Source organism: Varanus komodoensis, unplaced genomic scaffold (genome assembly GCF_004798865.1).
Source record: "Varanus komodoensis strain SLA01 unplaced genomic scaffold, ASM479886v1 scaffold46_3, whole genome shotgun sequence".
In the NCBI taxonomy this organism is placed as follows: domain Eukaryota; kingdom Metazoa; phylum Chordata; class Lepidosauria; order Squamata; family Varanidae; genus Varanus; species Varanus komodoensis.
Genome location: NW_025336044.1, coordinates 399,714 through 415,615, shown reverse-complemented (window position 1 = coordinate 415,615; position 15,902 = coordinate 399,714). Strand labels below are relative to the sequence as shown.

The 15,902-nt window shown below is 50.2% G+C and overlaps 1 protein-coding gene across 1 annotated transcript in view; it reads right to left on the bottom strand.

Moving 5' to 3' along the window:
* MEGF11 (multiple EGF like domains 11) overlaps positions 1 to 15,902 on the bottom strand; it is a 303,278-nt gene that overhangs the window by 224,886 nt on the left and 62,490 nt on the right. The window contains exons 2-3 of the mRNA XM_044445070.1: positions 1,310 to 1,413; positions 311 to 434 (exon numbers count right to left, since the gene is read on the bottom strand). Of these exons, the coding sequence (XP_044301005.1) occupies positions 311 to 426 (116 nt within the window). The 5' untranslated portion in view covers positions 427 to 434; positions 1,310 to 1,413. The remainder of the gene's footprint in view (positions 1 to 310; positions 435 to 1,309; positions 1,414 to 15,902) is intronic.

Below are 15,902 nucleotides of genomic sequence, written 5' to 3'. Positions count from 1 at the left end.
ATTCAATTCTGAGTTTGGTTGATTTTTTTATTCTGTTTCTTTTTTGGGACACCTACAGACAGTTTTTATAATTTTTAGTTCCGAGTGCTAACCATCCAAAGGTGGTTAACATAATCCTTCCTCCAGGCCGCCAAGCTGTCGAAGGCGAGCCCGTGAAATGCGCCGCCCAGGGATGCTGTCAATCTGTTTGCCTGCAGTTTTTAGCATTCTGATACAGGATTTTATTGAGAAGTACTCTAGATTTTTTTAATAGAAAAGTTGCACACACGCATTTTAAATAAAATAAGGAGGGGTGGATATGATGAGTTACCTTTCCCAGTGGCTGCAGACATTTGGATCATCTGGGTTTAAGGAGACAGTTGCTTTCAGAAGGAGTGAGAACGCCAGAACTTTGAGATCCCACCACAGGAGAAGGCAGAACATCATGGCTGGTTCTTAATGAAGAAACGACAGGCGTTAGACAAGCAGGCGGGTGGGCGACAGCTTCGGCGGTGGGCTGCTCCGATCTCACGGGCGTGGGCCTGCCCGGCGCTGCGGAGAGCGTGGCGCCAAACCCCGACCCCAGCCTGCAAGCCTTTAGCCTAAAGGCAAGGATGGGATGCCCACCAATGAGGTCGCCGAGTCCTCCAAAGGGACATGAGACTCGGGAGAACCTTTGGGAAGGAGCTAACCCTCACCCCCTCGCACCAGCGCCTGCGCGGAAGAGGCCTCCCTTCAGCGCCCTCAAGAGCAGGGCTCTTGGTCTGCACGCGGTGATTTTGTGCACGGAACACAAAGGGCGCCTCCGGTGACGGCACCGCTCGCCCGACATGAGCAAGGGTGCTGCTTTGGCTCCCATCTCCCAGAGGCCCCTGCCAACAAGGGAATGCTGGGAGATGAAGGCCAGCACATCGGGGGATCTGCTCTCTGTCCACCCTTGCCTGATGACGACGATTAGGTTGCATCTGCGTTCTGCTTTTTTCCTCTTGTGAGGAGCCCCGGGCAGCTGGCACGGTCCCACTTTATCCTCCCAACGACCCTGGCCCAGGGCCTGAGCACGGCCCTTGACCCAAGCGCTGCCTGCTGAGCTGAAGCTCGGAGGCTCCCCTGGGCCACTGGCGTCTGCAGAAGGACTGATTGGCCGGGACACATGGCGCGCCTGCCCCTCAACGCCAGCAGAAGGACCAGAAGGGCTGTCCCTTACCTGGCCATCTTGCAAGCAGGACACCTCTACACGCCTGGGCAACGCAAACAAAACCAGGTATTTCTCCTTACTGAAAAAGAAAGTCCCTGAAGAAAAAACTGAATTTGCAAGTTTAATGAATCTCACCTCAGTGGGGCTGCAACGCCGTGCAGCCAAGGATTTGCCCACTGCGGTGACTTCCTTGGCAAAGGGACAGTCTCGGTCCAGGCTTTTCCGATGCTCCGCGCAGGCTGCAAAGAGACAATTGCCAACAAAACTCAACAAAGAAAGCAGAAGACTTGAGCAATGAGGCAGGGCACATTTGTGTCCTGATAAGGAATTCAGGATTCTGCACATTCTCAGAGGATTCTGCAGGGGGCGGGGGGGTCCGACATGCCGTTCATTAAAACAGAAACGCTAACTGATCTGAATGTAACATGCAAGCTGCACCTCTGCCATAGTCAATTCCTGCTTCGTTCCCCAGACAGACCTTTATTTCCTCAGGTATGGGAGGCACCATCCACTCCCTTTGTTCCTCTTCTGCCCAAAAACGGCCACGCTTCATCCCAAGGTGCTCTCCCACACCGAGTCATGGGTGGGATGCAAGCAGGGCGGGCCTCTTGAATCAGGCGGAGGGAAAGAGGGCCTTCCAAGGAGGGCAAGAACTCTCGGGATTTCTTACTGCCTCCGAGCAAATCAAAAAGAGCCATCCTGGCTGGGGATTATGGGTACTCAAGTCCAGCACCTCTGAAAGGCACCAGCTTGGAGGAGGTTAGTGTAGTCTTACAGGGACTAAGCCTCCTAAAAGAACAGGGAATACACATGATAAATCATTAAAAGGCTGCACTTTAAAAACAAAAATTAGGAGAAATAGCCAGAGAAGAGGGGCAAGACAAATTAAAAGTCGACTTCAGATGCTGAATCAGGTCCCAGTGCGAGGACTCCAGCGTGATTTAGTGGAAAGAGAAGTATACTTCTACTTATTCCAAAATGCAAAAGGACACAGGGGAAAAAGCAAGCCTGCGGGGTGCACGAAGTGATGTTGCATTAAGAAGTACACATTAATACTTTCTGCTCTGCCTTCCAATGCAAATTCATTAATTCTACTCTTCAAGAAAACTCCCAAGATTCTAATTTAAATCAGATCAAAATTTCTGGACATTAAACACTAAATTCCCATACATTTCCATGAAATGCCCTGGGAATTTTAAATTCCTTCAGACCAAGTCTGGAGACATCACCTTCCCTTCCCAATTTCAAAGAAATTACTAGAGAACAGGGCAGAGACACTGGAGTTGACCATGGAGACAGGAATAGACTGAAACCAAATCCAGGTTTCAAGAAAGAAAGTCAAGCAAGGCACGACACAGTGCAAATGAGCTTCCTCGTGGGAAAAGGATGTGCAAGCCAACCACAGCGTAGTTCACCAATCCCGTACCCCCCAAAATTCCTCATCCCTCATCCTGGGCCTCAGAGGTCCACCTCCATCAGCCAGCATCCATGGTGCAACTCTCTATGAACCCTGCTCACTTAACATCTATGATGCATTAATCCCTCAGTCCGTGCACCAGCATTAAAAGCCAATGGCTCCTTCAAGGCAGGGCCCACGAAGTCATAACATACAACATCAAAATGAAGGAATCACCTGATCAAAAACACAATACATGTTCTTAAAGCTGAGGATTACAACTGCAATTCACAAAAGCAGCAGCAAGTAATCATGATTTTTAAAAGGACGACTGAAATTGACGTCATTTCTCATTGAAGTCTCCAAAGATGGGCCCGAGTTTCCCAGGGCTGGGAGCACACACACCAATTCCACCAAAATCACTCTGGCATCGCTCTCTAGGATGGCATCCAACCCTGGAATGGCTGCCATGGAGAGGCAGTGTGGCACAGTGGTTAGGATGGCAGGGCTAGGAGTCAGGAGGTCCGGGCTCTAGTCCCCGCTCAGTGGGGGACTCTGGGACAGGCACAGATGCTCAGCCCAACCTGCCTCACAGGGTGGTTGTTGTGGGGATAAAACTAAGCGGAGGAGAATTATGCAAGGTGCCTTGAGTTCGTTGAAAGGAAAAAAGGGAGATATAAATATAACAAACGAACGAACATGGGAAATGAGCCCAAGGAACTGCTGAAACAACCACTTCCAAAGCAGGACAGAACTACTCTTATGTTAACAGCTGGTGGATTGCCAGGACTGGAAGCTGGCCCTAATCCTGAGGTTGTGGGAGATGCTACCATTAATTAATGGCAAGAAACACACACTGCACACACTCAATCTTACGGCTGCTTCAGGTATCCCACAGATGAAAACGTTCTCCAGTTTGCACCTGTAGATCACACGGAAAGTTTTGGCTTTTGGGAGCACCCGTTTCATTCCTAGCTGACGTCTGTAATGAGGTGTAAAAAGGCTATATCCTTCCGCTAATCCAAATCCAGGTCACAACACTGGCTCTTTAGGAGAGCCTCCCGTTTCCAAGAGCTGTGCCGAAATTTTATAAGCTGTTCCAGAGATGCAACAACACGGAAAACCAATATGCCGCACTGCTTCGCACCTTTGCTATGCCCTGGCTCACTTATTACCCATTATTTATTTCAAAAGGTGGGGTTTCTTTCCAGGAATGTGTAAGTGAAAATCACCCAACTTACAGTAACAGGGCAGGGTGACGACGATCCATCAGAAAGACTAGAAGGCAAGCTTCATTTAATTAATATATCAAACATGACAAAATACAAGAGACTGCCCAAGTCCCCGGGGAGAGGCATCCCTGCGCCTGCTAAGACCAAAGCCACCGAAGGCAGTCCAAGAAGCGGCACCTGTGACTGAAGGGTCACACCTGGAATCCCACTCATAAAACTCTCCCAGCGGTTTTCCTCATTCCAGCTTCAACATCCAGGACATGGCCTTCTCGTCACCTCTGCCTGGATCTGCCTTTTCAAATACTCGGGTCTGTGAAGCAATCCCGGGCTCCTAGTTTGGGGAAGACACAGCCGTACAGGACTCAGACTTGATGCAACATCATGGCACAAGCCAAAGGTTTGGGCCCGAAATGGTGAACTAAACAGCCAGTGCGGTCGAGAAAGGGAAGGGAAGGGAGGGGGAGATGACTTGAAGCTCCACATTTCTGCCTCCATGAGGTCAATTTGTTTGTACCTCCCGGAGATGCATGCAGGAAGAGCAAGGCCAGGATAATAAACCAAGTAATACTGCAAGGAGGAAACCTGCACGATGAGCCTCTGTTTTCTTTGATTCATGGACAAACAAAATGGGCTAAAGTCTAAGAGGAGGGCAGGTGACTGCAAAATACAGGTATGGCCAGAGCTCCATCCTACCAAAGTCTTGCTTCCAGCCTAACAAGGACACACAGAGGAGCTGAATTTTTATGACGACAGGGTGAAGAACACCTTTTTTATGCATGACAGAAATTCAATAAATCCTGCACTGTCCCATCTACAGCATTCCAGGCCCGGGCATTCGGGCACTTCCAGTGCCTAGGGCAGCAACAGCACGAATGCCCAGCACACCTGCCCAAGAGACAGAGCTCCTGCCTTCCCCCTCGGGGAGAAAACAGAGACCACCAGAGAGGAGAGGAAGATGGCTGTGTGGCCCACCAAGGACATGCAAGGGAGCTGCAGGGTCTGTTCCCCTCCTCCTCCTCCATGATTTGCCTGCGGGCACCCTGGGGCTGAGGATGCCCGCCTACCTGCAATGCAGGGCAGGCCGCCTTAGGCTGCAGCAGCCAACATGGCACCTGTGGGTACCACCTGCCCCCAGGTACCTTCCTCTGCTCCCGCCGGGGCACTCCATCCCCCGACTTCTTACGCAGAGTTAAACAGCTAACACACCCGCCGTGAAACAGCGCTCTGCGGGTGCTGAGAACCGAGGGTTCAAAAGCATTCTTCCGTGCGCAAGACCAGACACCTCTCCCCTTCCTTGCACTCCATCTTTTGGGGAGATTTTTGGTTTTTGGCCACGTCTCCTGTGGCAGCCGATTTGGGATGGCACACAGGACTGCTTCACAAGCCACCAAAGGACCTGGCTCCCCAGAAGGTCCCCCGGCCTGGCCCTGGCTGAACGGAAATGCGAACGAATACGGTTGCTTGCGCGGCCAATCCAGAAGGAAGCCCAAGTGCCGCCACCCGGGGCTGAGAGCACCATGTGCTTAATGGAGGGCTTCGAGGGAGACGTGCTGCGAAACCTGACAGGCCGGCGGGCCTTCAAGGCTTGCTGGCCCCGTGTGTAGGGAAGGGAAACAGCCTGTCCACAAATGCCTCTGGAGCAGCGCCTGACGTCGCCTTGCTCACCCGAGCAGCAGGACATTAGGAGCTCATGGGTTTTGCCACCACGGAAGGCCAGTGCATATCCCACATGGAGTGTGTGGAGCAAGAGCGCGCTTGCACCTGGCGGCCTGGAGCGGAAGGCTACAAGGCAGTAAGGACTAGCAGGTGGAGCAGAGTCATGCTTGTCTTTCCATTCTGCGTCATTCTGGCCATCTTGTCCTTGAAGGTTTCTGGTCCAACAAAGATTCGGACGGAGCAGATGGACTGGAGATCATTGTCAAGCAACGACCTGCACCCTCGGGGGACTGTGAGCGCCCCACCCCACCAAGGAGAGTCCGGCGATTTTGACACGTCTGCCTGGCGTACATCAAGAGCGTGCCCAAGCATCCGCCCCGTGGTCCTCCCTCGAGCAAGAGGGACGGCGGATAAGCCAACAGACTGAAGCTCGGCCAGACAAGGCTGAGGTGCTCTCCCTGGACGGATGGGTCCTCTGAGGGCTCGGAAGGTGCGCAAGCTGTTCTGGAGGGGCTGCGCTCCCCCTGCAGGAGCCACTCCCAGCGGAGGGGCTCTCCTTGAACTGTCCCTGCCACTGAAGGGTCAGGAGGCCTCTGTGGCTCCGAGCGCCTTTTCACCAGCCTCAGTTGGTGTCCCAGCCGGGACAGGGACACCCTGGTGTCCGTACCTCTAAATTAGTTAAACCCACACCAAGTGGAGCTTTCCTTAAAGAAGCTGCAGCTCATGCAGGAGTCAGTGGCCAGATCAGATGCACTGCCGCCCCGTTTGCTTCCGAGCCCGAAGCAAGGCTGGCTTTAATTTGCAAAGCCTCGATGGCCGGCGCCCACAAGGCCTGACAAAGCACCACTCCAAACCACAATCCCCCTGCACACCACACTCTGAATTCAGGACCTTCCTTCAGGCTCCAGGCTCAGAGGATGAGAAGAAGGGCGGCCTTCTCGGTAGCGGCCCCGCACACGCCTTCGACCAAGGCCCCCCAGCCTTGGCCTCTTTTTGCCACCAGGTCAAGATGGTCCTTCAGGCTGAGATGTTTTTAGCGGGATATCCTTCAAGGACTGTTTTTTAGCCGCTCTTAGTTTTTCTGTTTTAAATCTTTATTTTTCTGACAAGATTTTATGGCATATTCTTGTACTGTTTTTATGAACAGCTGTAAAACACCCAGACAGCTTTGGCTATTGAGTGATATAGAAATGAAAATAAGCACAGCAGCAGCAGCCACAGAATGAAAGAAAAATTGGGAAAGTATGGCTAGGCTAGGCGTGGGTTCTTGGAGCTCAGAAAACACCCAAGAATTGGCTGTTGCTGCTGCCGCTGCCAGAGTGGAAGAAGAAAAGCGGGGGGAGGCGTGCGGCACAAGACTCGGGCCATCATCCCAGAACCTGCCACCAAACTGTGAAGGCTCAGACTGCAGCAGGAAGACCTGCGCTAGATTCAAGGAGAGCGCAGATCACACAATGGCTTGGACCGCGTGTCCAAGGTGCTTCTGTTTGTCTGCCGTTTCACTCCGTCGGAGGGATTCCTTCGATTCCGACGACAGCAGAACGCTCAGAGTTATGCAAGGGGGCTAGAAGGGCGACATGAGATTGAACGCCTCCCCTTCCGTACCACGAAGGCATTTGCTGCGCTCGCTGTGCGGCCAGCCTTGGAGCGCCTCTGCCCGCTGCTTGGCCCGGGGGCTCTGGGGCAAATTCCTCCCACGATCCTGCCTTATTAGGAGGAGATGCTTCCCATACTCCACAGAATGCCGATTATTTTAATGTGTCCCTATTTCATAACACTTCCCTTGAAAAATAAAGTGGAACAGTTAAGCAGCAGATCAGCTGGAGGGAAATCAGCCTGGCCCGATTTAAAACCAGACAGGTTGCCACCCTACCGGTTTTATCATCTCTGGATTTATGACCTCGGTGCTCCTTCTGGCCTTGCCATTTACGGTTTCTAACCCCAAGGCGACACTGCCCTCTTTCCCTAAGCTCCCCCTGGCAATGCCCTGCCTAGTAAGAATCTGGAATAAAAGTGTAACATTTACAAACTCCCTGCAGATACCTTTCAAAAGCAAACAGCTGAACGGCACAGAAGTCGTTCCAGGTAACTTCCGATCCCCTGTGGGTGTGTTTGGATTTAATCACGGCCCTCCACAGAGGGGCACGGGAGCTGTGGGCAGGCTCTGAGTGACAACTTCCAGCATCTGCCAGGCACCCTGGGACACCATCTGTGCTACGAAGAAAGAGGGACCAGCGCTTGCAAATACGAATGATTATTCCCCCTGCTGGGACAGAAGCAGCATTTTTGCCCAAATAAACTGGTTTATAGGGGGATTGCTAGCAGTGATGAATAGCAAAAGACCTTCTAATACACCAGCCCTTAAAAGCTTGAGGCCTAAGTCAGGTTTCTACCGCTTGATTTAGTTTTTCCTAGACTGCCCAGCTCCTACAGCAAGTGAGGGGAGGGCTGGAGGGGGCTTGCATTTCAGCACTCTCTGCAAATAGAAGGTATCTGCCAAGCTCAGCCCAAGCCTGCTCCCCGAGAAGCTGGTTCTCTGTTGGCAAGACGTCCTCTGCCTCGTGGGGCAAAATGCACAGCCGACGTTTCACCTGATTGCTGGCGCCTTAATACGTGAAAAGGCTCGGTGAGAAGCCTGACCCTGAGCAGCCTTTGGTCAACAGCGCAGGTTGGTTCTTTCCGTGCATGGCTCACGGCCACAAGTGCAAGCAGCATCCGATCCTTTAGCCACGCCATACACTTTCGAACTGACTTGGGACTGTCTTTCCACATATTTTACATTTTTAATGCATGCCGATTTCTCTGCTAAAGTATATTTTGAGGCAGGGAAAGGGGAAGCTCCTCCTTGGCTTCACTTGCACTGCATTTTCATGTACTGAAAAAAGAATTCTTCTATTTTACGGATTTAGCTTTGTTCTGTGGGCTTGCTATGGGGGCAGTATAGAAATGTAACTATTTGTTGGGTGGATTTCCTAGAAATGCGGAAGAAGGCATCATGGCTTCTCTGCCTGGGCCTTCTGTCTATGCTGCAAGGTAGATCCCCCCCCCCCATTTTTAAAGTCTTACTGATGAGGCATTATGGCAAAAAGCAACAACGGCCATAACAAAGGACTCACCGCTTCATAATAATATTGTCAGGCAGGAAATCAGCTGTTCAGCTTCATGAAGATCACAAAAGGGTTCTACACGTTTACCTGGGAGTAAGCCCCACTGAGTGTAGAGGAGCCTACTTCTGAGTAAACTCCGGGGGAAAGAGCTGCACAATATTGCCACCACGGCAAAAGGAGCTGAGGGACAATTCTCCTCTCCTTCCTGCCTCCCTCTAGGTTACTCGAGATGATCAGGAGAAATGGCTCCCTTTTTCTACGGTCTCACCGTTTTTCCGCCGCCTTCCCGCTGCCGACCGAAAAGGCAGCCAGGGTCAGGCACCACGCCAGCGCTTTGCTATTAGCTTCCCCCCATAAAACACACTAAAGACCAAAACACACTTCAAGACAAAGAAACATTAGTTTTAAAAAAAAGAACAGAGCAAGCTGCCGGGGGCACTTTTGGCCTCCCTGTTCAGCTGGCTTTCCCCATCAATAATGGCCCTAAGGAGGGGAACGAAAACGAACCATGAGAGATGCTGGCTTGCATTTTTTGTTCGGGAAGCGGGAGGTGTGGAAAGTGTTTGTGTTTTGGGCCATGACTTTTTACAAAGCAGTGCACTCCACGGACACATCAGCACAGCTCTCGTCCAGACCTTAGAACATATTCTCAGACCATAACACAGAGCCTGTTTCCTGCTGTATCCCAAACAGCCTCATTCTCCGGGAATGCAGACCAGACCTAGGAATCCGTGAGCTTTCAGCTAGAACCGGTGAAGCGGAAGTGCTGTGTTGAGAGGCCACGTGCCCCCGAATGGCAGTGGTCGGTCGGGCTGCTCATGGGGGGCCGGCCACCGCCCTCGGCTGCTGGACTCTGGCTGCTCTCAGAAGCAGAACGCCGGGGAGTCGGCTGGGAGTCTGACTCAAGCTGCGAGACAAGGCAAGATTTCCGACATCCTTGCATGGACACCGAAAGGTGATCAGAGCGTCCACATGGAAGGTGGGGGCTAGCAGAGCAGAGGGAAACTGGCAGCTGCTTTGATTAAGGAGAGAGAATTGGAGCTACCGTGCCACTTTCAAGAACTAGCTTGCTAAATAATTAAAGTGTAAATAAATTTTAAATGCATGCTATTTGTTTTCATTTTAAAGGCAACGTCCTCGCCTGCTCTGGATTGCTCTGGATTGCAACTCATAGCTTCCCTGACCGCGGGCCGTGCTGCCTGGAAGCGGACGTTCTGAGCGCCTTCGCAGCCCAAAACGGCACTCGGCCTCTGAGCGTCGCCCCGCCTATTTCCTCCAAGTTGAGAAACATTTTCCAGGAGTTCCTGGATTTGCCAAAAATGCCCAAGGACAGGTACACGGAGAACAGATGAGAAAGCAAAGAAAGATGGACCTCAGCAAAAACCCTTTCAAGCAACAAGATATGTATCCAAAAGCCACACCTGAGGGAGGTGCAGCTGGAACAGCAATAAGGAACGTATCTCAGCATACTTAGCCCTGCGCTGGCTTCCTCTTTATTCTCAGCACAATTTGAAGTGTTCGTTTTAAATGTCAAGTCCTAAAACAGCTTGGCACTGGGGCGCATGAAAGCTCACCGGCCCCATTGGAGCCTCACCCTTGGGAGCTCCTCCAGAGGCCCTGTTAGGGCCCCCCACCTTCAGAAAGGAGGCAACTGGCAGCGGAGAGCAGGGCCTTCCCAGCTGTGGCACTCCACCACTGGAGACCCTGACCTGTGTCTCTCCACTGGGGTCCTTTTTTGTTGATGTTCAGGGAAAAAAACCCTGAGGCTCCCACTTTTCAACTTTAAACATGCCCAGGTGCTGTGCCTGTTAAACAGCAGTGTCTTAGTTGGCTGCACAGCTGGCTTTTTGCTTGCTTTTTGCAACCTTAAACTGAGATTTCATATTTTGGTGTTTGCCGGCTGCCTCAGAGCCTCCACAATATCAACATTTTGAATGAAAATAAACTAAATCCCTTTGCTGACTTACTACAGAGAAAAAACCATGTTTATCTTTTCAGGGGATCTTTTCCTAACATAAATGTTGATGTTCCCTGTTTACAACAATTCCCAGAGCAGTGGAGAGATTAAACTGGACTGCTATGGCGTAAAGCCCTCAAACTCTTCCATCTGCAAAACAGCAGGTTTTGCAATTCCACCCCAAGTGAGGACAAAGCAGAGAATGTAGCTTTCTTTGCCTGTTTATTCCCTCATTTTCCAAGGTAGGGTAAGGATGCAAAAACATGTTGAAAGCGTGTTGCAATGCCTGCTGGAATCGTGTCTTACACCAGTCCTTACCCTTCCCATAATTAGCAGAATCTGAATATGTAAACTAAGCACATGCATCAACATTTGCTAGGTGTGCGTAAACTGACACTGGCTGCTAGTCGCTTTTTCTGGGCACAGAAATGGCAGGGTAGACACTAGTCTTAGTGACTGGTGGGATGAAGGCACACCAGTTGTGGTTTAATCCGGACCGGGCTGAGGTGCTTTTGGCTCATCAAAAGACAGACGGGGGAACAGAGGTTCAACCCCATACGCTGATGGGGTTGCGCTCCACCCAAAGTCCCAGGATCACAATGTAGGGGTATCTTCATTTAATTTATTATAGTTCTATCGTATCTATGATACAAGACATCCCCAACTTTACCAGTTTTATACCAAGTTCCCATGAAAATTCATAAACATTTTATGTGCGTGCCTCTTCATACATTTTAATTCATTTGTTATAGCGAAGGCCACTGCAAACTTCAGAGAAGTGCAAAATTTGAAAGGATAACCAGGTTTTGTTTTCCCCAGTAGTCAGAAAAGTTCAAAATTTGGTAAATTTGCAACTAAAATCTGATACAAACCCATCTCTCCCTTGTCTGTTGTTAAGCTTTGTTTGTTTATTATGTTGCTGTGATTTTAATTTATTTGCTTTGATGCTGTGTTTTAAATAAAATTGCTTTTAATCTTACTGCACCATTAACTGCTTTAAGCACTACTTCTGGCAGAAAGAGAAGATGTTAAACGTATTATGGATAATGAATAATCAAGGAGACATTATTAGCCCAAGTCAGATTACATGTATGATCCTTCCTCCCGCAAAAGAGTCCCGGTACCCAAACATTGTTCAAGTCTGCATCCAAGGCAGGATGCGCCAGCGGCAGGTGGAAAACGGCCGAGCGAGTGGAAAGAAACGCCTTAGCATTTAAGTAAGTTCTTACCTCTGTCATTACTACGAAGAGAGTGCAAACTCCGTGTCACAGAACTTCACCATTAATTAGGGACCCACACGGTGGAAACGGTGCATTTCTGCTCTCAAGGAAAGCAGTTACGGCTGGGTGGAGGTGGGGAGAGAAGCCATGAGAACGTCCGCCGCACACGTGATGCGTTCGGGATCGTTCTTCACGGTCTTGTCAAGGGTCACCCAGGCGACACTTTGCGTTTCCCTCCGTTTTGTTTGTGGACTTTTTGCCCCTTCTCCATCCCCCTTTCCCCACAAAAGCCTGTGCTTTCAGAAGTGGAAAAAAGTATTGTTCACTTTTGGAATCTCAGCTTTCACAGTTCAGGAGAGCTTTGGGAAAAGGTGTATTAGAACAGCCTGCTAATTAAAAGGAAGGAACAGCACTGTCTATTTCTGCTGTTCAAATGTATCCCGCCTACAAACCTGAAACATCTTTTTCTGCAGAGCCGTTCAAAAAATCAGAAGTGAAACAAATGAGAACAAATAATAATCCCAAATCTCCTGCCTCTTTCATGTGGTGCCCGACAGAACTTGCTTTTTCAGGTTTTAAAGTACGCTAAAACACCACCTTTCAAAAGTGGATCTTCAATTAGCCCAAAAGTGATTTATTTAAGAGTCGCCAGAAAACCCCAGCAACTGTTCACGTTCAAAGCACCCCAGCAGCTCTGTGCTGTCCAGTTCATTTCCCTAATAATTAAGGTTTCCAAATTATATTTTAAAAACCCCAACATCATAATTAGTAACCATGCACTTATTTCTCAGTTTTTGCTACAACAGACTTTAGCTTTGATCTGCCTAAGATGAATGATCATTAACAACATATAATGTTAATTAATGACAACGCACATGGTAAAAAGGTCTTCAGAGGACGAGGTAGTCAAGCTTCTCAAAAAAATAAATTTGCAATTTTGGAATTCTTTCAGTAACCGTTTTTTAAGAAAGACAACATCAGTAGCAGAATTTGTGCAAATAACACTCTCAGAAATAAGATAGATGTTCTTCCTCTTTAGGGAGAAAGACACCTAATCCATGAAGAGGTAAACAAAACCAGATGGATTATAGAAGCAGCAACTATCGAATCAAAAATCTAATCTCTAGCAAGTGAGGGATGTATCAGCCAAGTGTTCTGCACGTAAGAGGATTCTTCTAGGCACCTTCCCAGCTTTCAGAATGTCTCTTCCTTTTCGCAATATATTTGGAAATTTAGCCACCCCGTCCCTTTCCATGTTGGCTGCAACTGAGCCACAGTCTTTTTGCCCCTACAGTTCTGCACCGAAAGCCAACAGCTGTGGCGATCTTTAAACCCAGCGGCAAGATGCCCCGTCTCTGGCCCCCAAAAGAGATGGCGGCAGGAGGAAGCCTGCATGCGCCGAGGGAACCGGAAGCTGCGTGTGAAGAGGTGCCACACCAGTGGAGGATCGCATCCCGTTAAATCCCCAGTGCAAGTTGCTGGAACAAGCAGCCATGGCACGCTGGGGGATTCACGTCCGACCGTCAACCCCACTGATGCTGCCTCACACTTCTGGGCTGAGGCACCGACTGGCCCGCCGGGAAACTACATCGCGCTCCACCGGCGCAGGTCCCCGTTCATGCAGGACTGCTGTGCCAGGCAGGGCCCCGGGGTTTCGCCGCTCATCGTGTATAGAGGGCTGCTGTGTGGGCCCAGAAGCTTGTGCCTTGTGCGGGCGCCAGTTTCACAGGTCACACAGGAGCAACCTGCCTGCGTGGACCTGGGCTGCATTTCAGAAAGCAATTGTGTGCTTGGCACAGGCCCACATGTTTCACCGCAACAAGAACAATGCTCGGCACAGGGGGAAATGTTGGTCTTCTCCCTGACACACTAGCTTTCTAAGTGTGGGGTTTGGCTATTATATGAGCAGCCCTCAGTCGTGTTCGCAATGCTGACTTGCGACCTTGATGTTGCAGGGCTGGACTGGGGTTTGGGCGATCCGCGTTCTAGTCCCCACTCGGCCATGGAGTCAACTGGGTGACTCTGGGTCAGGCACAGTCTGACCTACCTCAGAGGGTTTTATTTTATTTATTTATTTATTTGTTAAAACAGTTTTATGCCGCCCCATTCGCCGAAGCCTCGGGGCGGCTCACATCATTAAGTTTAAATAATTATAATATAAATTAAAATATAAATATAAAATTAAAATACAGCAGGGTTGTTGCTGGAAAGATAAAATGGACAGGAGGTGGCCCTTGTAAGGTGCCTTGCAAGAGGCGGGAAGGTGGGTTGCCGCTGCAACATGTTGCTTTTAGTTCAGTATTAAAGACATTTGCCACGGTCCTGAAGGACAGCGTGGTGGAACACTTAGCACTCTGGCCAAGTCTCAGTTAATCCCTGGCATCAGAAATGTTCTCCATCAGGCAAAGCAAAAGCTGGCAAGGAAAGCAAAACCGGGAATGCCATTCCATGGAAGCAACGGCAAAAAGCTCACGTGACAATATACTTCTGCACCAACTTTGTGCGATGCGCCTGCTCATCGCAAGCACATCCAGTGTGTAACAAGTCAATTATGCATCCAGGCTAAGTCAAGCACAGGTTGGAACAGGAGATGCGTCTGAAGGAAGCAACAGTTTTAAGCCTTAATAAAAGAAAGCACCGTATCATCACTGTCAGAGCAATTTTCTGCATCACTAACCAAATGCTCAAACGGCAGCATATTCTTGCAAGCAAAAGACTCCTTGTTGCCTGCCGGTTCTGCTCAGGAGCACCCATTCTAAGGCACGTTAAACAGCCACACAAACAAGCCAGTGTTTTCCCGCAAGGGCCACGTGATCCAATGGCCACGTGTGCTTTTTAAACAAAAATGCAAACAGCCTTCCACCTGGAGGGTGCCCAGTCCAAGTCCAGGCGAAAGGTGAAGAACCACCAGAAGGAACAGCAAGAGGGCCTTGCCTCTGCCCCACCCACAGCACCCGGAGAAGGGACGTGCCGGGCACGCACGTCACCTGGTGCGCACAGGCGGGGACAGGTGGGCAGGCAAACACGGGAGCGACACAGTCCAGCATCCTGGCACTCAGAAAGACTTGGGATGTATACCCTTAATGTTAAATTATAGGATGATTCAGAATGTTCTATCTGTGCGCCTGAATAGATATTAGCAAAGGCAACCTGGTACCTTCCTCAGCCCTCGTTTTCTGTGATATGTGCCCTTTCTTTGTTTGGCCCCTGTGGAGGGAAGCCAGAAGAAAAAGGATGCTCCTGCTGGGGAGAGGACACACGCGCGCATACCCTGATTGGCTCAAATTCCTGATTCATTTTCTGTAAACAGCTGGGCTGTAGCTCATTTCCAGTTTTACCGCCACCTTAACATTAATGCCGCCTCCAACTCAACATCATAAAGATGGAGTTATTAAGTTTAATTTGCTCAGGCCGAATTTCTCTCTTTTGCATGAGAGGATAAATCTCTGGCATCCGTTACCAGGCAGTGCCCAAGAAACATCAAAAACAGGAAGGTAATATTTTTTACGCCATAAGCAGTTTGTTGCAGCAGGAAGCGCAAGAGTTGTATCCACCCCTCTGCGCCGTGCGTCCAACGATATTCAGCGCGCCAGACTGCTGCCATCACACAGCAAGAGGGTTTCTCCTTAACCTGATACACAGAGGGAGCAATCATATCCCTCTCTGGACATGAAAGAGCCCGGCATCTCCCCGGCATTCCCACTGCAGGGCTTTTCTCTGGCGCCGCGTCCGCAGGAGCGCAAGCTAGCAGCCATGCGACGCTTTGTCAAAAGCAGCTTGGTTCTCCAGTCCTGCAATCCCAGGTTTTGGGATTTTATTTATTTCTATACTGCTCCCCATCCAAACGGATTCTGGAACGGTGAACAGCATGTGGGTAAAACAAATAAAAGAATAAAAGCAGCTCATGAAAAACATTTACAAACAGAATAGCACTTTGAGCATACTGGTCCGCGAGATAAAATCGTCTTCAGCAGGCACCAACGGCAGGCCAGTGTCGGCGTCCACCTGGCGCCTACCTGCCTACCCCCCAGTGCAGGGAGCAGCACAGAGAGGGCCCCGTCACATGGAAGGCACCTCCCGTGGGGGGCGCCCCTTGGGTCTCAGCGGAAGCTCCAGGAGAACGTCCTCAATGGCCTCGGCGAGGCGGAGGGGCTCGCAGA